Source organism: Rattus norvegicus, chromosome 8, assembly GCF_036323735.1.
Source record: "Rattus norvegicus strain BN/NHsdMcwi chromosome 8, GRCr8, whole genome shotgun sequence".
Classification (NCBI taxonomy): Eukaryota; Metazoa; Chordata; class Mammalia; order Rodentia; family Muridae; genus Rattus; species Rattus norvegicus.
This window is the reverse complement of record NC_086026.1, coordinates 84,869,913-84,894,336: the sequence shown is the minus strand read 5'-3', so window position 1 is coordinate 84,894,336 and position 24,424 is coordinate 84,869,913. Positions and strand designations below refer to the sequence as shown.

General features: G+C 48.9%; 1 protein-coding gene and 1 pseudogene across 4 annotated transcripts in view; both read right to left on the bottom strand.

Moving 5' to 3' along the window:
• The window catches only part of Myo5c (myosin VC), a 76,966-nt gene extending 52,660 nt beyond the window's left edge, over positions 1-24,306 (bottom strand). For 2 of the 4 annotated variants that reach the window (XR_594031.3, XM_006243413.4), the window contains exons 1-8: positions 24,144-24,305; positions 12,957-13,067; positions 10,364-10,529; positions 9,310-9,454; positions 6,321-6,477; positions 3,721-3,864; positions 2,741-2,822; positions 1,695-1,802 (exon numbers count right to left, since the gene is read on the bottom strand). Coding sequence is in view for 2 of the 4 variants with exons in the window: in XM_006243413.4 (XP_006243475.1) it covers positions 1,695-1,802; positions 2,741-2,822; positions 3,721-3,864; positions 6,321-6,477; positions 9,310-9,454; positions 10,364-10,529; positions 12,957-13,067; positions 24,144-24,170 (940 nt within the window). In the remaining 2 variants the exon portion in view is untranslated. Of the gene's footprint in view, positions 1-1,694; positions 1,803-2,740; positions 2,823-3,720; positions 3,865-6,320; positions 6,478-9,309; positions 9,455-10,363; positions 10,530-12,956; positions 13,068-24,143 lie in introns of all 4 variants that reach the window. The other 2 variants (XR_001839460.3, NM_001108167.3) reach the window with 2 other exon arrangements.
• LOC120094537 (small nucleolar RNA U3) lies at positions 16,057-16,141 on the bottom strand (annotated as a pseudogene).
• Positions 24,307-24,424: the final 118 nt, after the last annotated feature.

Here is a 24,424-nt window from a genome sequence, read left to right as displayed (position 1 = left end):
AAGACAGTGTGGTAACTATGGCAACAAAGATGCTGATGACCAATAGGAAGAGCAGGAGGAGCAGGAGGCAGAGGGAAAGAGGAGGGGATGAGCATGTCTGCCCCAGCTCCTGTACAATGTGGCCTCTGCTTGGCTGTGTGGCCTCAGACAGAGATATCTGTCCCTGTCCCAGCACTGAATCTCCTGCCAGACTCATAGGACAATGATGAGTCTGAACAGGAAGAAGGTAAGGACAGTTCTGCCACTAGTCCTGGGTCCCTGCTATCCCTGGTGGCTTGTCTGGACCTCACCCACAGGCTCTGTGTTGGTCCAGCCATAAATAAACTCTCCCTCTCTCCCCCTAATCCTCTTTTGACTTTGCCATAGAATACCTCTGGGGTCTTGACTGATGTGTGTGGAATAGAGGGAACTGGTCCATTTCCTAGTGCTGAAAATAAACTAAGCCAGCTGCTAGGAGGACAGAGTGTCCAGCATCCAGCTGTGAACTGTGCTGTGCTAACCGGGATGCACCCACGCGTGGTGATTGTAGCACTCCTGTGAGCATGGGGAGATGCTGGGGCCTCGTCCCATCCCTGTCCAAGCCGTCCCTGTCCATGCTGTGTGGAGACCAGAAGGGAGGCTGGTGCCACCCTTGCTGTCCAGCAAGACAGCAGGCCCTAAGTGCCAGAGATCAGTTGTTGCTATGCAAACTTTCCACGGAGGAAACCTGGGGTCCTGGATCGTCTGGGAGGCAGGTTTCTAAGTAATCTCAATACCGTGTGGATTTTCTCTGCTTCACAGATGAGAGATACTAGACCAAAAACTCACAGAGCATTTTGGCTCTGTTGGGTCTGGGGAACTGAGTGATAACTGAGCCTGGTAAGCCGGCAGGTGACTGATGTGACAAATGACAAATCAGTGGCTGAGAAAAGCATAGGAAACCACAGAACCAGGGGCACTCCGCTAACGTTCTGTGGTCTTTAACCAAATCTCTTGACCACCAGGCCTTTCAAAGTCAAAAACGTGCAGCCTCACCGACACTGAATGTGAACGAATTTTAAACTTCAGTAAGTCGCCATCTGTTCTGAGACAACGTCACTCTAATACCACATTGGCTAGGATCAGAAACCAGGGAGTGAGTGTGCCAGGCCCCATCCCAGGAGCCTGGGTATTGACTTGTTGACAGAGACCAAGGATCACAATGACAGTCAGTGACAATGGTCACTGCACGACAGGAAGGGCTGCGGAACGGCAGAAACAGATGGCGATCTCTACCTGTGTTTAACATGGCAGTGCCCAGAAAATCGAGGAGAGAGCGACCCACAGGCAACAGTCCTGAGCAGAATCTCTTTGTCGGAAACAACAGATTCCACCCTAGTCACCACCTGAGGCCTTTGACACATCACACAGCCCAGCAGCGGCTCTAGCCATTAGCCCTGTGAGGTGTTTCTTTGTCCACTATTGGGAACTGCGTCTGACTCTATGTCTGTGTGCAGGGCTGGGACTGGGTAGAGCCGAGTCAGTGCCTGGGGTCAATCAACTTGTTACTGGAGTTGGAGGTGGCTGTGAGCTGCCAACTGGGTGCTAGGAATCAAACCTGGGTCTTCTCGAAGGGCAGCCAGTGTGCACATAACTGCACCCCCAACCCCTGCCGCCAAGTCCCGTTCTGATGTTCCCAGAGTGTGCATTGCCTTGGCTAGCATGGTGTCCCTTACCCAGCAATGTGAAGGTCTTCTGGGTCTCCGCCATGTCAGCTCTGTCATCGACGCCTTCAATGACAGTGTTCCCACCCATTCTTGTGTAGTTGAACTCTTCTGCACTCCCTGGAACCGAAAGGACAGTCAATTCCACCCACAACTCAGAAATCTGACACACATGGTTATCAGAAATAAGAAAAGGCCAGGCAGGCCTGCTCTCCTCTGTGTCCCAGTGCTAAGTTCAAGGCTAGCCTGAGCTACATCAAAAAGTCCCATCAAAAAGAGAGGGAAAGAGATGGGGGTGGGGAGGAGGAAGGAACAGGAAAGGAAGCTCACACTTAATGGGCTCCATCAAACACTTTACCAGGCTATCATAGAAACTAAAGTTGGGAGTCAGGAAAACGAAGGTCTCTTTCAGGGTTCCCCTTATGTGACAGTGAAGCAGGGGCTTACAAGCAGGGCTGACTCTAAAGCTCTGGCTTTAGTTCCTAACACTCCTGTTTCCACATCTCCTGGGATTATAGGTATTTGCAGGGCAGGGAATGTACTGGGGCTTCATGCTAGGTATGGGCACTCGACTGAGATATTCCCAGCCCATTCTCTCCCTCTCTCTCTCCCTCCCTCCCTCCATCCCTCCCTCCCCCACCTCAGGTTCCATTATGTAACCTATAAATTGCTAAGTAGACCAGTTTAGTCTTGAACTTGTGGTGTCCCTCTTCTCTGTTTTCTGAGTGTTGAGGCCATCAGTGCATGGTGCCACAGCCAACCCAATTGATTTTCTTCATGCATTCATTTCAGGTCTAAAGACTGTCCTATGTTTTTAGACAACATAGTTTGTTTTTTTTTCAAGACAGGATTTCCTCTGTGTAACCCTGGCTGTACTGGAACTCACCCTGTAGACCAGGCTGGCCTTGGACCTAGAGATCTGCTTGCCTCTGCCTCCTAAGTGCTGGGATTAAAATTGACAAAATCATTTTTTAAAGTTATGTTATAATAAGGAAGATATTAACGAAGAATTTAAACGCCTTCAGAAAAGAGACTTTCATGTGCCTTCCACCACGTACCCAGTTTAAGGTGTTTAAATTCTGACTGCTGTGCGGATGCACAAAGCTGGTAGAAGATGTGGTAATTCCGTTCATTTTCTGACTGTAAAAAAAAAAATCTCAAATTACACCAACCCTTTACCAATGAAAATGCCAGGGTTTCAACTAGAGGCCCCTAGATGCCCTTTTAGAAGGTTGATTCCTGGAATAGACACTGGTGCCTGTGGCCAGATATCAGCTGGCTGTCCTAGTGACTGAGCAAGAACTGGGGTCCAGAGAGGATCTTCATGTAGAAGGTCCAGGAAAACATTACATGAAAATATTCCGTGCAAAGGCATGGTGTAGTTTTTATAAGCAGAAAATTCTGGGACATCATCAGGCTGCTCGAAGTTTCCTGTTGCTCTGGCGAACGCATTTTAAGAAGTGTCTCCATTTTATACACAGAGTAGCCTTTCAACGCCCCCACCCCCAACTCTAATCGCCTCTCTCACCCACAGGAAGCCAGGTCAGCGGGTGGTCCTGCCTGCTTCAGTGTTCATGTTTGAGAAAGAAACAGACGATTTTTTAAACTATAAGGGTTTTCTTTTCTCCCCAGTCAGAAAACAGTAACCTTTATTCTCAATTCTACAACACACAAGTCCGCATCTACACATTAACTTTTGCTTTTAAAAGGAAGAACAGAAAAAGAACCTGAAGGGGAAAGGAAAGCCAGTCAGACCGGATCCTTCAGGCTGCAGAAGCCACAGGCGGTCCAATGAGTCTAATTACATAAGCAATATTTAGAGCTAGGGACAAGGAGGTTTAATGCTTTTTTAAAAAATTATATTTATTTAAATAGGCAAGTACACTGTCTCCAAGACACACCAGAAGAGGGCATTGGATCTCACTACAAGTGGTTGTGAGCCACCATGTGGCTGCTGGGAATTGAACTCGGGACCTCTGGAGGAGCTCTGGACCACTGAGCCATCTCTCCAGCCCCAGTTTAATACTCCCATCCCTACCTGAAAGACAACTCTGGACTTCTCCAGGAGGTAGGTTCTCATATTGGCGCCGATGATCTGGTTTCTCTCATCAAAGCTGATTTCCGTGTACTTCCCAAACCGACTGCTGTTGTCATTGCGAGTGGTCTTGGCATTTCCAACAGCCTAGAACACACAGGGCTCAGGATCACGGGAGTGGTGACCAGTGACATCCTACGTCACTCATGGAGGTAGGGCAGGTTAGTGGAGGAGCCTGGGGCTGAGAAGGGCAGCCTGGTTCCCCTGAGTCTGAAGGAGCACGGATTCTGGGATTCACAGCCCTGGGGTCCATGACTATTTTCTGTAGAACGCTGTAAAAGTTAACTCCTTTTGTCATGTCTGGTACTTGCAATACGGAAACATATGCATCTTGTTGTTGTGGACTGAACATGTCCTCCCACGGTCACGGTTCTTTTAAGAATTATCTTGTGTATGTGTGTGAGTACATGCACACACACGGAGGGTGGTCAGAAGTCAACTTGTGGAACTCAGCCTTCTCTCCTTACCTTATGAGTCCCGGGACTGAACTCAGGTCATCGTGCTTGGCAGCACACGCCTTTATCCACCGAGCTACTACTTCACCAGCCCAGATGTCTGTGCACTGAAACCCTCACGTTTTGTGTTGGTATTAGGAAGCAGGACTTTTGGGAAGGCGTGAGGGGAGGGGATTTCATGCCAATATAAAAAAAGACTCTTCAGCGAAGAACTGTCCATGTTCTCTTTCTCAGCCATTGAAGACACTAAACAGAGTCTTCAGAGGGCCCTGCCGTGTTAGCATCCTGGCCTCTGTTCTACACCACCAGAACCGTGAGAAATAACAATTCTTTGTAAGCCCTGTGGTTCTCTGCGATAGCACCTGAATGCACTAAGAGTTGGTAGGAGCAAAGTAGGAGTATAAAGTGTGTCAGCTGTGCAGGCACGACTTTACTGAGGGCCACACCTTCATTGGCTCACCTCTAACCTTGCTCCCTCCCATGCAGACTTCCTAGTCAGCTGCATAAACTGCCCCTCCCACCTCCCACCTCCCACCTCAGGGGCTAATTTTCATTCTTTATTCTTTTGTTTCAACACAGGGTTTCTCTGTGTAGCCCTGGTTGTCCTGAAATTTGCCTCTGCCTTCCAAGTTCTGAAAGGCGTGCACTGACACCACAACCTCCACCACCCGGTTCTTGAATCTACTCTGCTTGAATGCCTTCCTCATTTTCTTCCTACTCTTCCTCTCCTCTCTCTTCCTCTTCTCTCTCTGTCCCTGTCTCTCTGTCTCTGTCTCTGTCTCTCTCTCTCTCTATCACACACACACACACACACACACACACACACACCCACAAACATTTTCACTATCTCCAGACTGGCCTCAAACTTACCACTCCTCTGCCCTCTGCCTCAGTCTTCCTAGTGCTAGGATTACAGGCAGATGTGTATATACATGTGTGTATAGCCATAACACGTGTCACGTGACACTTCTTCTGGATGGCTTCTCTATTACTATATTGGATGGTGAATTGTCTTTCCATGTGGCCAGCCTGTGCCTGTAGCTATGCACTTAAGGTGTGCTCAGTTCCCCCTTTATCTGTGTGGTAATTCATTTTAAAATATGCTCTGTTAGCACAGAGTCCTGACCTTAAAGACCGAGCCTTACTTCTTTCCATTATGTTGAATACTGCCCGACATGGTTTCAAAAAAGCAGGCAGTAAAGTCCCTGAAGGTTCTGATTTGGGAAACAGGGAGAGGGCTCTGGGAGTGTGTGTGCGTGCATGTGTGTGTTTGTGTGTGTGTGTGTATGTGTGTGTATGTGTGTGTGTATGTGTGTATGTGTGGTGTATGTATGTGTATGTGTGTATGTGTGTGTGTTTGTGTGTGTGTGTATGTGTGTGTATGTTTGTGTGTATATGTGTATGTGTGTGTGTGTCTGTGTGTGTTTGTGTGTGTGTGTATTGTGTGTTTGTGTGTATGTGTGTGTGTGTGTGTGTGTGCGCGTCTCGCAGGCTGCACTACCAAGTCCTTTCTCTGCAATCTTCTCATGTTGTAGGGCGTACATCATTGGCCTCGGGAGTCCCTCTCCTGCACGTTCTAGGTAATACTTTGTCTCATGGGGTGTCTGCTCATCCTGGGGTGCTATGTGGGGGCTCTGCTCCACTGGTGAAAAGAATAAAAGTGACTATAGCTAGCATATACCCAGGGGTAAGCTGTCAGTACTCTATGACTAACCTTAGATCCTCAAAGCTCAAACAATCCCCTCGCAAAACTCTAAAGCGGGTAACAGCCAGTTTGTGAGAGTAGATGTCTGCTGGCTGAAAGCACTCGTGATCCCCACGTAGCTGGGGACTGCTCCCAGGATGTCAGGACTCATTTGGGTTCCTGAAATCTGATGACCCAGTGTCCAGATCCACAGGCAGAGAGAGCCTTGGCAGGTCTCACGCCCTCCAATCTTCTGTCGCTGTTCTTGCCCTCCCTCACTCCTTTGGTCTTTAAAGGAAGAAGTTGCATCAAAGACATAGCTCATGGGAAGAGCTACCTCCCTCCTCACCCCTCTCCCCTGTACCTCCATCCCTCAGCATCTCCTTCAGTGGCCCTGTGCCTACCTCAGTGATGGGATTGGATGCCAGGACTTTTTCCTCCACATGGGCGTTACTGCTGGACTTGCTGACGGTGGCAAAGTACCTCATGGCGTATCTTGCAGAGACAGTCTTCCCGGCTCCAGATTCCCCACTCACGATTATGGACTGATTCCTATTGTTCCTAAAAGTAACCCACGAGAGATGCACTGAAATGAACTAAGGAAGCTTAGCTTCTCTCCATTAAAAAGGCAGGAAAGCTCAAGGCCAGTCTAGGCAACGTAACAAGACCTATCTCTAGAGAGGACCAGAGGAGGAGGGAGAGAGACGTGGCTCGGCCTAGCAGGCATGAAGCCCTGGGTTCCCGGTAAGCCAGGCATGGTGGTGCACTGAGGAAGTGGAGGCAGGAGAATTTCAAGTTCAAGGTCATCTTTAGCTATATAGAATATTAGAGGCCCATCTGGGCTACAAGAGACAAAGAACAAAGAAAGAAAGAAACAAAGAAACAAAAAGAACAATGACAACAACAAACCAAAGCAAAACAAAATATCGTATGTCTATCATCTGTCTGTCTGTCTCTCTTTCTGTCTGCCTGCCTTCCTACCTACCTACTTATCCATCTATCTAATTTAGAAAATGGGCTGTTGGGGAACTGCCCCAGGGTCCAAATACTCAATGAACTTCCTTCTACCTCTTTTTTAATATGTGATCACAGAGAACACACGGTGTTTCCCACTACGACACTTGTCCCTCGGTGCTGAGGTACCCAAGACCATGGCCAAAGTCATCAACCACTAGAAGGGTGTAGATTTACAGTCAAAACCATGGCTAGGATTCAGAGTAAGATCAGCCAAGGGAGAAGCCATGGTCGGAAGACACAGGAAACTGGTACAGACGTCCCATGAGCTTTCTTATTGTTCATAATGGCTATGTTCCTGACTCAGGGAATGGATCTCGTGGCCTGTAAGAAGTTCTGTTTACCTGGAACCCACACATCAGGGACTCTGTGCCTGCCCTCAGAGGCCTGGGAGTTCAGCCTCCCAGGACAAAAGCGGGTCCTCAGCACCAAACATGCCGTTGATAAAAAGCGTGAGCTTAGGTACAGAGAGCCATGTTCACAGGAGATAGATGGAATTGTCCCGAAATTGGCCAGGCTCAGGCTAGCTTTCAAAGGACGTTCTCAGGATAGCTTCCTCAAGCCCCAGTAGCAACTTCTGCACATCCTACTCACATTATTTTAAGAGCAACGATTCAAAATATATTTGGGGACATATGTGTTCTATAAGCCTACACACCATTACATAATGAAGATATTTTAAAAATCGTGCCGTAAGCTTTTCAAGCCACAGGACTGTGGTGGTATACTGTAGCCGTGGGATTGGCGCCACTTAGGTGTTAGACGCCGGTTATTCTTTGCAAAAGTCCTGTGGCATACTTATCAATTTTACAGTTGTGTGAGTCTGGGACTCCGTCATGGGAGTTGACTGGGGGCACAGCATGTAGCCTCCTATGGTGATGCTGAAGTCCCTGGTCCAGTCCTTTCATCTCAAAAAGGAAGAAAGGAAGACCCTTAAAAGGTTGCAGACAACACTCTCTCAAGAAAGGCAGTTGGCTCAGTCCACCAAGCCAGTCCTCCACGAGCCCATTTTTATTTTAGTCCTTTATTCCAGTGACATGGATTCAAGCTGGAAACGGACATGGCCCTGCAGTTCCATTGACCTCACAATGATGATGACCAGACTGTCACTTCAGATGATGGTCATCAGAATGTCTGTCAGGGGTTTCTGAGAGGTCTGCTGAAACCAGAAAACTCCAGAAGCAGGAGGTGCTATGGTTGGGAGCAATCTCAACAGCTCAGACATCCATCCTTTCTTCCTTCTTGGGAACATGACCCTGTTGTGAGAGGCTGAGCTACTGCTGAGTGGAAGGGTAGGCCAGCCTTATCTGGCCATGTGGGTATGTCCCATGTTGCTCTGCGGGGGCTCTGTCATCTGGAAGGCGATCCCTTCTCTTGATCCATGTGACGCAGAGTATGAAGGAGATAGCTAGGCACTAGCTTGACCCTGTGGATATGGGGTCTACCTTAAGGGATGGGGGTAGGCATCATTCAGTCTCTGAAGGCTTGAAAGAGGTGAACTTTAGCCTCAGGTTGCCCACTAGGCTTCCCTGCAGAAGAGAGTCATGCCTTGTTTATGTCACCATGGCTTCCTTGGCCATAAGCGCAGAGCAGAAGTGAGCTTGCTAGAGTCTGCCCTGCAGATGAGGACCATTCGGCTGCTATACACAGAATTACGAGGCAGGTCCAGAGCCCATGCCTTGGTTTCTTATGCAAGATGGGGGCATGATAGCAGTGCAGCGAACTTCACAGGAGTGTGGCAAAACCTGAAGGAGACCACTGGGTGAGAAAGTTCTTTTGCAGACTGTGAAGAGTTTGACAATTTTAGGATGGCGTTTTTATTCTCCAGCACCCTACAGACAAGGGCAATGGAGCGGCACGAAGGCAGTCATGGGAGCAACAACTTACACTTAGAATCATGGAAACCTGGGCCCAAATATCAGCTCTCCCTTTAGCCCACTGTGTATGCCAGGTAGCTGGCACTCTAGGGGTTAGGTTACTGTGGAAAGGCATGGATATTATGGGCTGTCCTGAGGGTACCAATGATGCTGGAAGTGTGAACCCAGTGCTTTGTTGCAAGAGGATTTTTGTAAATGTCCAGTAGCAAAATCTATAGGGTCATGCAAAAGCAAAGCGAGGAAATCAGGTTAAAGTCCAAACCCGTGGCTAGAACCCGTGCTTAGCTGGCAGTGGATTCTGCCTCCTTAAATTGGATCAAAACCAAACCATAAACAGAGACATCTCACGCTGCAGAGTCAGTGGTCTCCCTCCAACCAAATGTGCTTCAGGGAAACACAGACCTGACTTAGGAGCTCAGAACAGTTTCCTTTCACTATGAGGGCTGGGCAAATGCAGAGAATGCAGGCAGAGCCAGGAAGGCCAGCCTGGCAAGCAAACTACCTGGCCATCTGCTTGTAGGCCTCCTCTGCAACCGCAAAGATGTGTGGGTCCATGTCGCCCATGTTCTGTCCGCTGTAGGCGTGGATGATGGCATCCCCATATATTGGCAGCTGTTTGTAAGGATTCATAGCCACCAAAATGATTCCTGAGGAAAGAGGTGAGGTGTGGTTAGCAGACTTGAAGGGGCTCATCCCATCTGCTCCTTCATGAGTGACCCCTCCTTGGTGACCCCCCTTGAATCCATACTTCTTTTTATGTCAAACTCTTGACGCATATGCAAATAGGTTACAGAACATAATCAAGATGGCGGGCCTTTGGTTTCAGGGTCCTCCCCTATCCACGGAAGTCAGTGGTTTGGGAACTTACTGCCAACCCTTCACATGTTAATAGCACCTGGAGATCCGTCTTGGGAAAGTTATTAACATGGATGAGGTCCTGAGGATCGGGGGGACCCCATGGCAGCCTGTGTGGAAGACACTCGCATCCGTACACCTGCTCTGTCTCACGTCAGGAAACCCTCACCAGATGCTCAGAGGGTGACTGCGCCAGCTCTTAAGCTTCCCACCCTCCAGAGCCATGAGCCAAACTTTTGTTCTTTGTAAGTTATCAAGGCTCAGATATTCTCTATTACTGCAACAGAAAACAGAAGGAGACACCCACCCCCGCAGGCTCTTTCCAGAAGGCCCGGTTCTTCACTAAAAGCCTTTGCTTGACTTAGGTCAGGTCACTCAATGCTCTGAATCTTGGCTATCTGACAGTCCCCTTCATCTAAAGCTGTTCTGATGTCGGGATGGGGTGACACGTGGGGAAATGAACTGCGTCTTCGCAAGTCCCAGCGTAAACGTAATAATGACAACAATGTCCCAACAAGTAATACATGTGTTGGATGTGGTGCGAGACTCAGACACAGGCCCATGGCGATCTTTCCTCGTAGCGCATCTTCATTCCCACGAGCAGCTCTCCGCACATAGACACTCCTCACACGCACTCTCAACGCTCAGCGTCGGAGTGCTCAGGACGCGCAGACAGCCTCGGGGCTACACTGGATCCTTACCGCTGTAGGTGTAGATGAGTTTGGACTCTGCGAAGCGGATCCTGAGGTTGTGCAGCACCGCGGGCTCATGGAGGTAGCTGAGGGCTGTGAGATCATTCTCACCCACCAGGATGTCTGGGTTCCGAAGCGGAGGCAGTGACCCTGGGTCCACAGGGTAATCCAGTTCCTACAAACAAAGACAGATCTAAACTTCTGGAAATAAAGGGCTTTTAGTAATACTTTTAGTATTACCGCTAAACTGTCTACTCCTACCCACCTCTCGTAGAAGCATCAACAGAAACAACAACATAACCCATAAAACAACAACAGAACCCAAACCAAAACAACACCACCGCACACTTTTTTCTTTCAGTTTTTAAAAAGTCTTATTTATGTACTTTATGAATATGAGTACACTATCACTATATTCAGACACATCAGAAGGGCATCGGATTCCATTACAGATGGTTGTGAGCCACCATATGGTTGCTGGGAATTGAACTCAGGACCTCTGGAAGAGCAGTCGGTGCTCTTAACCACTGAGCCATCTCTCTGGCCCCACCCCATGCTTTTTAAGAGGCTGTGTGTGGGGGGTGTATGTGTGTGGATGTTTGCTTGACTTGCATGCATGACATTTATGCAGTGCCTGAAGAAGCCACAAGGGGGCGTTGGATTTCCCCCTTGGAACTAATTACAAAAGGCTGTGAGTCATCATGTGGGGTCCCTGGATTGAACTCTGGTCCTCTGCAAGGGCAGTAGGTACTTTTAACCCCTGAGCCATCTCTCCAGCCCCCACAAGTTTTTGTTTGTTGTTTGTTTTTTTGAGACAGAGTCTTACTAGGTAGTTCACATTGAAACCCTCTATCCTCCTGCCTCAGCACTGCTGGGATTACAGGTGGGTCACCACACCTGTCTTAGAAACTTTTAAGTAGAGGAGAAAGGAAATCACCTTTCTAGGTGACTCAAGGCAATGAAAAACTGGGAGCCAGGGGATCAAAGCATTGACTGTGTGTCTTAAAGCACGTCCCCTCCCTCTACCTGACGCTCCTCTTCTGTGAGGGGGTCCTCAGAGCTGCAGAGGCTGTGATGGAAGGTGGTAGGAAGCCAAGGACATGTATCCAGTGGCCCCACTCTATGTCTACCATAGGGGCGATGGGAATGTAGACATGGGAAGATGCTGTTGCTGGGACAACTCAGCCTCAGGTGCCTCATGGCTCTGAAATTGCCAAGTGTCTCCTTAGTTGACACACTGGAGGATGAGAAGTATCTAAAGGAGCTTGTGTGGGGGAGGGGGCTGGCCCTGTCATCCTCGACTGTGGATGAATGGCTTCCCCAGTTCGGACCTTCTTTCCTAGGAGCTAATCTCACATTCCCCAAAGCATCTGCTGAGCACAAGGAAGGCGATTTTGTAGTCCTTCATGGCATCCTGACTGAAAGGACTGCCCCCCCCCCCCCCCCGCTGCCGCTGCCCCGTAATAACAGTATCCTGATGCCTCCACTCCTGCTTTACTACTAGAGGAAGCTCAGGTGAGAGAGAGAGAGAGAGAGAGAGAGAGAGAGAGAGAGAGAGAGAGAGAGAGAGAATGTATTAGCCAGCTAGTCTTCTCTGGGGGAGGGGAAAACATGAGATTGAGAGATGGAGGCAGGGGTGACATATTCTACACAAAGCAAGCTTTGTCCTCTGGTACAAGGAAGGGTTAAGGTAAGAGGCACTGGCTGCCTGCCATTCTCCGTTTCCCTGGCCAGGGAAAGGCCACCTGGAGCTTGCTAATTGCACCAGCAGCTGCTTTCTCAAGTCTTCCCTCCCCAGGCCCAGCCGCCTGTTTAATCCTGAGGTACTTAGGACCCAGTGTGGCATTCAGTAAGAGTTACAGGGAGCTACGGAAGAGCAAGATGTCCTGCAATACAGCACCATAGCATCCTGACCTGTGACATCACGCCGTCATTAGCTCCTTCCCTATGTGGCGAGTAAGGGATCCAGACTTAGCAAGCTGTGGGGCCTGACCCCAGAGCACGGATCCTTCCTTCTCTGCCACTTCTGAGATCTCAGGAAATGCCTGATATCTAGGACCAGATGCCCGGAGGTGGTATGTGGTGTATCTATGTGTGTTTTTGTAAATTCCAGCATTTAACGTTGATAAGGAATTCCCAGCCCACCCCTGATCCAAAGGAGCACAGAGAGTTGGCCAGCTCTGCATCTAAGACTTGCATCTAACAGCACAAAGCCAATGTTGGCTATGAACCAACCCAGAGGGGTGGCTTCTTAAAGCCAGTCACGAAATCTTCAGTTTCGATGAACAAGACTGGGGTGGCCTGTGGTTAACTGCAGCAGCACCTCCCACTGGAGCCCTGGAGGACGTCTGAGCCTTCTTTTTCACCACTGCTGGTTCTGTCTCTGTGCCTTCCACACAGCCTCCCAACCCTTACGTAATCTATACCTCCTAGACTGACTTCCTAGCTTTGCAGTCTCCTTCCACACCTCCCACCTCTCCCTGAGATCTAGCTCCCTCTTCCCATCTGGATCCTGCCTGGGGATCAAACTACTTCCCTCCAAGTTCCTCCCCTGCCCAGGCTGTTTATGTCATTATCCACTATGGACAGCAGGGACCCTCACCGTGCCATCCTCAAGCAAGAGTCGGAGGACTTGGTCACCCACTCTGTAGTCCTTCGCAATTTCAGCAGACTTCCAAACTTCTTCAGGATCTGGGATCCAAACCCTGTTGTACTGACCACAGGAAAAGACAGGTTTAATCTCGACATCTGAAAACCCCAAACACAGATCATTAGATCCCCATAGGAAGCAGGATTACATCCTGTCAACTGGATCAATGCCCACGTTAAGAAGACTTTCAAGGTTAAGGGATAATTCTGTAGGTAATGTGATTGCTGTATTAAGCACAGGGACTTGTTCAAGTCCCAGCCGCCAAGTAAAAAGCCAGCCGAGGTGTTTAGAACCCTGGTGGATCCCTGAGGTAGGCCAGTCAGCCACCCTAGCCAATCAGTGAGCTCTAGATTCCAGTGAGACCCTGTCTCAACAAACATGGTGATGTCTGGCCTTTGTATGTGAACACACACACACACACACACAGGCACTCACACACAGGCACACACACATCATCTCAGAATACTAACGCGTCCTCTTGTGCTGTGAGGAGGTAATTTTAGTGTGCTGGCGATGCACCACCAGGCTTACTGGCCCTGTTTCATAGACAGCTGAGTTTCAAAGTTTCAGGAACAGATTATGAAAAACTGCAAGCTTGGGGTGGGAAGAAAATCTGAGGGTTCCCTAATAGAAAGTGGGAACTTTCTGCAAGACTCAGCAGAGGATTTGGGCTTCTATCAATAGACGACTTATTTAATTTCTGGTACCTCTTTTTATACCCGTAAAATGATATACAGTCCTCTTTACAGGGGCGCTAGGAGGCTAAGAATAGGTCCTGGAAAGCAATTGAGGCTGCATATGTGACTTTGGTGGTACAGTGCTTGTCTAGCATAAATGAAGCCTTGGGTTCTACCCCCAGGACTGAATAAACAAGACATAGTGGTGCACACTTGTAACACTCAGGAGGTGTGTGTGTGTGTGTGTGTGTGTGTGTGTGTGTGTATGGTGTCAGGAATTTAGGGTCATTCATGGATATATACCGAGTTCAAAGTCAGCCTGGGATACACAGGACCCTGTTTCTAAAACAAAACAAGCAAATAAAAGCACTTCATAAAATACTAAAGAAGCACGGTTGTTACAGAAGCATTATCCAGGACTGTTCTTATTTTGAAACAGGGTCTCAGCCTGCTTCCCAGGCTGGTCTGAAACTGGCAGTCCTCCTGCCTTCCGAGAGCCAGGATCACACACACACCCATCGCACTTGGCTATTGCTCAATTATCACTGCTGTACATTGGCAGTGGCCAAGGATTTTCACCTTGGGGACTGCAGAAGGCCCTGGGCAGTTGCTCACTCAGCTCTCTTCCCAACAGGAGCTGGTGGTCTCCTGTCAGTGTTGTGCAGCGTATCCTACTGTGCTCCTGAACTGTGTCCCTCCAGGATTCCTGCAGTATGGCCGTCCTGATCCCTGATGTGGTGACTGTTTGGGGCCTGGGAGCTCACCGAGGGTAAATGAGGTCTGGTGTGAGAGCCCTGACAGGATGGGATTATAGGAACAGTGGCCTTATAAGAAGAGATTTGGCAGGGCTGGCAAGATGGCTCAGGGGATAAAGGTGTTTGCCACTGGCTCTGGCAACCTGAGTTCCATCTCCAGGATCCATGTGGTGAAAGGAGAGAATCAATTCTGAAGGTTTTTTTTTTTTTTTCTGACTTGCACCTATGCACTATGGCACACATGCACCCTCCAATACTAATAAATATAAATAATAAATTAATAAATAAAAATAATAATTTTTAAAAAGGAGATCTGACAAAGTACCAGTGTAGGTTCCCAACCCTCCAGGAGAGCCCACTGTGCTGGGGAATAGGTAGGCAAACAGGAACATGAACGGGAGGCCCTCACACAGAGACGCTGTGCAGTACCAAGAACAGCAATAAGAACCCTACCTAAGACAGCCACATCCTTCCCCGAGGCAGGCGGACTTTCTGAAAGTTGACTGTAAAGATCTCAGAACCAAGGCACTGGGCGATGGCCGCTCAGAAAAGTGCTTACCTTGCAGAACAGTGCTTTGCACTCTATTTCTGTGATAAATCACTGGCCCAAAGCAACCTGGGGAGGATGAGCTTTATTTGGCTTATATATCCTGACCATAGTCTATTGGTAAGAGAAGCCAAGGCAGGAACTCAAACAGGGCAGAAACCTGGAGGCAGGAACCAAAGCAGAGGCCATGGAGTTCTGCTTACTGGCTTGCTGTCTATGGCTTGCTCAGCCTGCTTTCTTATAGAACCCAGGGCAACCTTACCAGGATAACCCTGTCCATGATGGGCTAAGCCCTCCCACATCGGCCTTTAATCAAGAAAATGCTCACCACAGGCTTGCCTAGTGGTCATTCTAATGGAGGTATTTTCTCAACTGAAGTTCTGAAGTTCCCTCTTCCCATATGAACCTGGCTTGGGTCAAGTTGATGACGACATTGTCCTCCTCGTCGTCGTCATCGTCACCACCACCACCACTACCACCACCACATCATCATCATCATCAAATCTAACTTTGTAAGCCTGAAGACCTGCATATAATTCCAAAACCTTACATAACAATGCTAGGTGTTGTGTCTTGTACTCTGTAGTTGTTTGAGAATGACCCTCATAGGTTCGTATATTTGAATGCTTAGTTGCCAGTTAGTGGAACAGTTTGGGAAGGATTAGGAGGTGTGGCCCAGTTGGAGTAGGTTGACCTTGTTGAAGAGGATGTGTCACTGGGAGTGGGCTTTGAAATTTTTTTTTACACTTTTAAAAATTGGATATTTTATGTATTTACATTTCAAATGTTATTCCCTTTCCCAGTTTCCACTTCTCCTACCCTCCCTTCCCCTGCTTCTATGAGGATGCTCCCCTCCCAGCCACCCACTCCCACCTCACCACCCTGGCATTCTCCTACACTGGGAAAACGAGCCTTCACAGGACCAAGGGTTTCTTCTCCTATTGATGACATACAAGGCCATCCTCTGCTACATATGGGGCTGGAGCCATGGGTCCCTTCATGTACTCTTTGGTTGGTAGTTTAGTCCCTGGGAGCTCTGGGGGGGGGTTCTGGTTGGTTGATATTCTTGTTCTTCCTATGGAGTTGCAAAACTCTTCATTTCGTTCAGTCCTTTTTCTAGTAACGAACTATAGAAATGATCCCTGAAAGTATAGTCTTTCAGTCCTTTTTCTAACCTCTCCATTGGGGACCCCATGCTCATTCCAATGGTTAGCTTCAAGCATCCTCCTCTGTATCAGTAAGGCTCTGGCAGAGCCTCTCAGGAGACATCCATATCAGGTGTCTGTCAGTCAGCACTTCTTAGCATCAGCAATAGTGACTGGGTTTGGTGGCTGCATATGGGACAGATCCCCAGGTGGGACAGTCTTTGGATGGCCTTTCCTTCAGTTTTTATTCCACTCTTTGTCCCTGTATTTCCTCCCGTGAGTATTTTGTTCCCTTTTCTAAGAAGGAATGAAGCATCCACATTTTTGTCTTCCTTCTTCTTGAGCTTCATATGCTCTGTGAATTTTTTCTTAGGTATTCCAAACTTTTGGGCTAATATCCACTTATCAGTGAGTGCATACCATGTGTGTTCTTTTATGACTGGGTTATATCACTCAGGATGATATTTTCTAGTTCCATCCATTTGCCTAAGAATTTCATGAAGTCATTGTTTTTAATAGTTGAGTTACTCTATTGTGTAGATGTACCAGATTTTCTGTATCCATTCCTCTGTTGAAGGACATCTGGGTTCTTTCCAGCTTCTGGCTATTATAAATAAGGCTGCTATGAACATAGTGGAGCATGTTTCTTTGTTGTATGTTAGGGCATCTTTTGCGTATATTCCCAGGAGTGGTATAGCTGGGTCCTCAGGTAGCACTATGTCCCATTTTCTGAGGAACTGCCAGATTGATTTCCAGAGTGGTTGTACCAGTCTGCAATCCCACCAACAATGGAGGAGTGTTCCTCTTTCTCTACATCATCGCCAGCATCTGTTCTCACCTGAGTTTTTGATCTTAGCCATTCTGACTGGTGTGAGGTGGAATCTCAGGGTTGTTTTGATTTGCATTTCCCTGATGACTAAGGATGTTGAACATTTCTTTAGGTGCTTCTGAGCCATTCAATATTCCTCAGTTAAGAATTCTTTGTTTAGCTCTGTACCCCATTTTTAATAGGGTTATTTGATTCTCTGGAGTCTAACTTCATGAGTTTTTGTATATATTAGATATTAGCCCTCTATTGGATATAGGATTAGTAAAGATATTTTCCCATCCTATACTCAACAAAACTGAAATTATGGATGAAATGGACAATTTTCTAGACAGAGACCAAGTACCAAAGTTAAATCAGGATCAGACAAACCATCTAAACAGTTCCATAACCCCTAAAGAAAGGCTTTGAAGCTTTAAAAGCCCATTCCAGGTCTTTTCTATCTGCCTGGTGCTTGTAGGTCAGGATGTAAAGCTCCCAGCTATTGTTCCAGCACCAAGCCTGTCTGCCTTCTGCCATGGTGGCCCTGGATTCACCCCTAAACCTGTCAGCAAGCCCCCAGTTAAATGCTTCCACTTATACAGGTCACCTTGGTCATAGTGTCTCACCATAGCAATAGAAGGGCAACTAAGACACGCTCATAATCCTGAGCTTGGCGTGGGGGTAGGGTGGAGACAGGTAGACCCATGGCCAACCAGCCTAGCCTACTTGGTGAATTATAGGCCAAGTGAAAAACCTTGCTTCAAAAAACAAGGTAAGGGGTTGGGGACTTAGCTCAGTGGTAGAGCGCTTGCCTAGCAAACGCAAGGCCCTGGGTTCGGTCCCCAGCTCCGAAAAAAAGAAAAAGAAGAAAAAAAAAAAGCAAGGTAAGACGGTACCTAAGAAAGTGCAATATCTAAGGTTAACCTTTTGACCTCTTCTCTCTCTCTCTCTCTCTCTCTCTCTCTCTCTCTCTCTCTCACACACACACACACACACACAGGGTCTCTCTCTCTCTCATACACACACAGAGTCTCTCTCTCTCTCTCTCTCTCACACACACACACACACACACACACACACACACACACACACACATAGTCACACAGTCTCTCTCAGGTTCTTTAAGCTCGAGAGTCTCAAGAGGGGGTTGGAGGAAATGTAGAACAGGAAAAAACAAAGAGGTCCAGGGCATCCATACTAGATAGGCCGACGGGATCATTATCTGTTAGCTAACGTAAATTGTCTTGATTCGCAGACAGTCATTAAACATTGATCATGACTAAGTCACCTAAGTAGATCTGATCCTTGATAGACAGGAGCTGGGTTAGATGTAAAATGGGAGTTGGGGAGGTGAGAGAAGCTTAGAGAAAGGAGAGAAACTGAGAGAAGCTGAGAGAAAGGAGAGAAGCTGAGAGAAAGGAGAGAAGCTGAGAGAAAGGAGAGAAGCTGAGAGAAAGGAGAGAAGCTGAAAGGAGAGAAGCTGAGAGAAAGGAGAGAAACTGAGAGAAGCTGAGAGAAAGGAGAGAAGCTGAGAGAAAGGAGAGAAGCTGAAAGGAGAGAAGCTGAGAGAAAGGAGAAAAGGGGAGGAAAGACAGGAGAGACGTGGGGGGTGGGAGGGAGAGAGAGAGAGAATTAATATGACAATGGAGGTAGCCCAGCAGACAATCAGGCAACAACCCAGACCTGCATGGAGCCCTGAACACATAGACACACCTCTTAGATATACCCACACCCACCACGTGCATCCTTGTCATCACAACCACACATCGCCTACCTCAGGTCTGCTAATCCAAGTGTTTGCTTATCACTAGGTGGAACCTGGGGAACCCCACCGAAGATGGGGAGGAAGGATGGCAGGAGCCAGAGGGATAGAGGACACCGGAAGAGCACAGTCCACAGGATCAACTGAGCAGGGCTCACAGGAGCTCACAGAGGCTGAAGTGCCAACCGTGGATGCTGTGTGGGTCTGAGCTCCGTTCTCTGTGTATTTGCTGTAGTTGTGTAGCTCAGTGTTCTTGTGGCCCCTAACAGTGGGAGTGTGGATGTCTCTGACTTTTGTCTGCTCTTGGGACCCCTTTTCTCCTACTGGGTTGAAACATCCAGACTTGATATGAGGGCTTGTGCCCACTCTCACTGTAATTTGTTAAGCCATGTTCTGTGTGTATCCCAAGATACACACATGTTCTGTGTGTAGCAAGAATCGTCCATTATAAGATTTCAGAGCTAAAAGTCTTGTAATGATCTGCTGAGATCTTCCTGTCAAGTTTAGAGTGGCTGACAGCTTATTTTAGATGCTGTATGAAGCAGGAGAAAGTTGAGGTGTTCAGATGGGAGCCTCTCTGGAGGATGAGGTCCCTTCGGCTCAGACTTTCAGAGGAACACTGGGCTCTGGGAGCTACTAAGCAGCCGCTGAGCTGGTCAATACTCCCATTTCACTGATGTTCGAATTCAAACCCAGAGAAGCCAAGAGCACACCAGAGAGAATCTTAAAGGACCAAGACAGCGCCTGTGACTTCTGCTTTGACATGCGTGTGGCTCTGACGATGACCCTGAGAAGCTACCTGCCTGACTGTCCAGGGCTTTCCTAGCGACCTCTGGAGTCATTTCAGCTAAAAGTATCATCCAGCGGCAGGTAGTGATAAAAGGCACGCGACTACGCTCCTCTTCTTTGCTACACGCACCTCAGCATCCCAGGTAACCATGCCCACTGGTCCTCCTGTCCAGGCCCATACACTGCCTGAGATCTAAAGTCCTACGTCAGAAACCCAGCCTGCCAAGCAAACACTCCAGTTTACTCAGCTCCACGGACATCTATTGTCCTCCTTCCCCACATTCCTCTATCCACGGGGCGACACTCTAAGCCACAGCGAGAGCTAACTGAAGCATTTAGAAAAATACACACAAGCTGTGCAAACAGAGTGACCAACTCTCACATGACTCATGAGACAGAAGCCTACATCCTGGAATGGCCAGCCAAGCTTGCCGCAGGGCTGAGAGCCAAAAGGCTGCCTCTAGGCCTTTGCTGGGCTTCCTCACCAAGGAGCCCAGAATGAAGCAAAGCTAGGACCAGAGAGCGCCTTGAGGAAGCAACAGGGGCTCAAGGTTATGTCACATCCTCCTGCATCACAGTCACCAGTGAGCTGTGGCCCACCTGTCTGAGGGTCTTCTGGCATTCACCATGCACGTGGCCTGAAGGCTGACACGGACTGTGTACTGACAGGAGCCTTCTCCTGGCTGTACTTCCTGGATTGGAATCTCTATGCTCAGGGCACCTGAGCCAGACAGGTGACATCACACCTCTGTTTTCTTCCTCTTCACTTATTCCTTGTAGGTCCCTCCCTGAGATCTCTGTCCCTTCCATGTGGCAAGCTGTTTCTAGAGAGTTCTAGCTACTTCTCCAACTGCTCCAGCGCCTGCACCTTTGAGCCCACAGCCAAGATTTATAGTCGATCTCAAGATTGCAATTCTAATACCTTTAGACAGCAGACCCCAAAGTCCTTGGCAATCCACAGTCCTAGTTCAAGTGGTGACGCGGCTTCGATAAAGGTGTCTGTGTGTGTGTGCAGCTGTAGAGGATGCTGAAGGGTGGACAGGGCTGACTGTCGATGGACCCTTCTTCACTTTTGACCTTTTGAACTACTCATAGATCAAACAATGGTGACTCTAACTTTTTAACGAGTTCCTTGTGTGTCTACAGTCCTGGCACCCAATCTCACCCGCGAACTCTTCATATTCAAGCAAGACAGGTACACAATTTAAAGACTGTACCTTTCTGGGCAAAGCCTACGTCAGCTCTGCCCACAGCCCACTGAGCAGCTGGTAGATGGCAACATCACCAGCAGAGGGGCTGACTGGAGAACGGCCTGGAGCAGCTTTTGACCCTACAACCTTTCTCAGCAGTGGTCAGGCATGTACAGGCTCTTGGTCTTCAGAGGCCTCTCCCATGGCACTGTGAAGTTCTGAGGCAGGGTTTGCACGGCTCCCTGCCCCACCACGGTGGGGCCTTGTTACTTGCTGGACACTGGGCTTGGTTCTATAGTTACTGTATACAGCTAGGAAGCAGATGGACTTTCCACAAGTCCTCTGTGTGGGAAAAAACTTCAATTCCTTGAAGATGATAAGGACAGGGCCCAGGTCAAGGCATTGAGAGGCATTAAGGATCCGACTCTGTCAGCTCTGCGTAACCTCAGACAACGTCCTTGATCTGAGCCCTGTATAGAATGGGATGTGAAGGTGTAACACATAATTTTTTTTCTAGACTATTTCAGATCAAAAGAAGGTTCTGAGGGTGATTTCTGGTTCATGGAAATATTCGTGCAAGATAAGAAAAAAATAAGATTATGTCCACAGCTGTCACTGTAAACAGAACCCCCCGTTCCTTCATGTGTGCACAGAGCAGGCATTTTGAGTGCTCTCACTGTGTCCTGGTCTTTACAGGTAGTGGTCGGCCGAGGAGAGCTGACCGTGTTAACAGTGTGCCGGTGGGTGCCGGCAGGAGGGCTGCTCAGATGGACGCTGAATGGTGTGCTCGCTCCTTAACGAAGCAGGTGCCAAGCCAGTGGTGACCAGGCAGACCAAGCTGTGAAGAACAGGCAGGCTGCCTAGCAGGCATGAGCCAGCTAAAAGTGGCAGGGGCTCAGTGAGGATGCAGAAGTGGGCCTTACGGCTGCATTGGGATTTGAGAGGGACAGACCACAGTTTTTAAGTGGGGATTGGTCAAACCAGTTTTTCTCAAAGGGATTTCGAGTAATTCTGCTTGGAACATTTCCAAGGCCGGCAGCTATGGAGAGAGGTGGGTTGCTTTGCACTTCCTGCCCCATGGACTCTCTCAGGAGTCCCCTCTCCCTCTGGGAAGCTCCCTTCCTGGTACTTCCCAGCCTTTCTGGCTCCTCCTCTGTGATGGCTCATCTGGCTGCTGGCTGCTGCTCCCTTGGCATGCAGACACTCCTCTGTCCCAGCCTTGGCTCTCTTTTCTCTTGCAGTGGCACTCCTGCCTTGGTTTCAGTGCCCACAGCCGGTGGAGGGCTCCCCTCTGAGGACTGAGCTCATTTTGAGAGATACCCCAGGCTCTGCACTCCCCACTCACTTACTCTCCCTTGTGTCTTCTCCTTACTTCAACACAACGCTGGTTAAAAAATAATGTGCTTGATGACCTCTCTCAGAAACATTTTCTTCTCCTAATGGCTTTTATGCAGCCCATACACACCCTGTTCTCAATCACACAGACGCCAGGTCATCCTTGGCGTGTCCCTTGTCCCCATATTTCCAGGCCAGTTTCTACTTTGGCGTCCCCACCCTCTGTGTCTAGGATCTATCCAGGCCCCTGAATGGCTGGGATCCTGAGGAGACAGCTTACCTACCACCCGGTCCTTCCATTTCCACTCAACACCCCCATCTGCTCCAGCTCTGTCTCCCCCACACTCTCTAGGCCCCAGCAGACATCAGGTTGTCATTTCTCACATCAAAGAACCAGAAAATACCTTGGTAGGCGAAACAATTCCGGAACAAAACAAAACACCTTTCTTTGCAGTGTTTCTACAGAGAAATCTGGAACACCCCACCCCCCTTTCTACAATGTCCTAACTTATTTTTGAGAAAAGTGTTGCTATTTAACCCTAGCTGCCTGGAACTTACTATGTAGCCCAGGCTAACATCAAACCCAAGGCCTCTTGCCTCAGTGCTGGGGTCACAGACAGTGATAGGGTTCTTAGAGATAGGGGTAGGTATACCCGTGTATTTCTGCTTCAAGAAAAAATCGTTACTCAAAACAGGTCAATGATCAGCCACCTATGCCCCAAAATACCCAACAAGGCAGGGTTTTTTTAAAGTTTTTTTTCTTCTTCTGATAATCACATGAAGACTTAGAAACATGGCAGGTCACCTGCTTGTTTACATTGTCTCTAGTAAAATATTCTAGATAAAAGGTTGAGCTTCCTGGTAGAGTGCTTGCCCAGAAAGCACAGGCCCTTGGTTCAGACCCCAGCTTGGGACAAGGATAAAGGTGCAGAATTGATCAGCAATGGTTTAAATGCCTCAGAGGGATTTCCTCTTCGATGTGTGCTGTAATTTATTCCTTAAACAAAACTCTTCCCCCAACCCCCATGGAAAGATAATCCTGACAAGGACCCTTTACTATACATTGATAGTGGAAGTGCCTTTTACATTTAAGGCATAAAGATAGGTGGGGTGGGGGATGTCTCTAATGCCACTGCTCCAGTAGCTGAGACAAAGTCTCCTCAAGTCTGGTCAGCCTGGGCTATGTAGGGAGGGCCACTCCAGTCAGGGACACAAAGCAAGAACCTGTCCTAAGAAATATGGTGAAGCATGGAGCCCACACCTTTAATCTCAGAACTCTGGAGGCAGAGGCAGGCAAAACTCTGTAAGTTTGAAGCCAGCCCCATCTCCCTAGTGGTTTCCAGGCTACCTGGAGTGACACAGTGAGACACAATCTCAATAAACAAAACCCCAAACCAAACAATACCCCTCCCCAAACCCCCATTAAGCTACTCGTGTGTGTGTGTGTGTGTGTGTGTGTGTGTGTGTGTGTGTGTGTGTGTGTGTGTAAATGTTCCAATAGAATCCATTCTAGTCCCATCTGTCAGAATTTAAAGGGTTCTAACTTCCCCTGCAACAGTGTAGCAGGATCTGTGTCATGGCTCTTTTTAAAGCGTCAATTATTTTCACCTTTTTTTTTTTTCTGGATGAGAATGAAGCTCTTAACCCCTGGAAGTTTTCCACAATGCTCGTGCTCAGGGTCAGGCCTGTCGGAGGTACTCTCTGAGCACATTGGCTAGTAAGAGCCCAACAGAGCCCGGGGTCTGGGACTCTGGGCTGCTGGTTCATGTGCTCAGACCAGGCAGCTCCAGGCAGATTCCCCTGAGGGTCTTCAACCCGCTCAGGGAAGCTCACCAGCATTCTAGACACCACCGATCTTGCCTCGGAGTCCTCCAGACTCCGAGGGCCTGGAAGGTCACAATGCTGGTTACAAAGGTTGTGGTGCTGGATCGAAGCTCCTGCCCACTGCGGGACTCAGATTCCATCAGTGGCAGCAGGAAGGGTCTGGGTGATCTAGCCACCGGGCATGGAATAGCAGCCTTCCGTTGGGTGTACCCACCCACAGGGGACCCGGGTGGAGCTGGCAGCTGCTCCCGGCCTCCGCTCCTCCACAGGTCCGGGCAGGTGCACAGATGTGTCCCCGCGCCCCTACCTGCGCGTAGAGCTCGGCCACCGCCATGGGCCTCCTCTGCTGCTGCTGCAGGGGACTGTGCGCGCCCAACCAGTCAGAGCCTGGCCATCTTGTCCAGAAGTTTCCCCGAGTGCCACGGCTCCCTTCCCCCGAGGGCTCGGGCGTCCGGACTAGGGCTGGCGGCGGGGTGGGGGTTGGCAGTCGGATTGGTGCTCGCCCGCAGCCCGCGCTGCCATTGGCCCGGCCCAGGTAACAGGTGAAAGAAACCCACAGGGGTCCCGCCCAAGTTCCTGCTCCCTCAC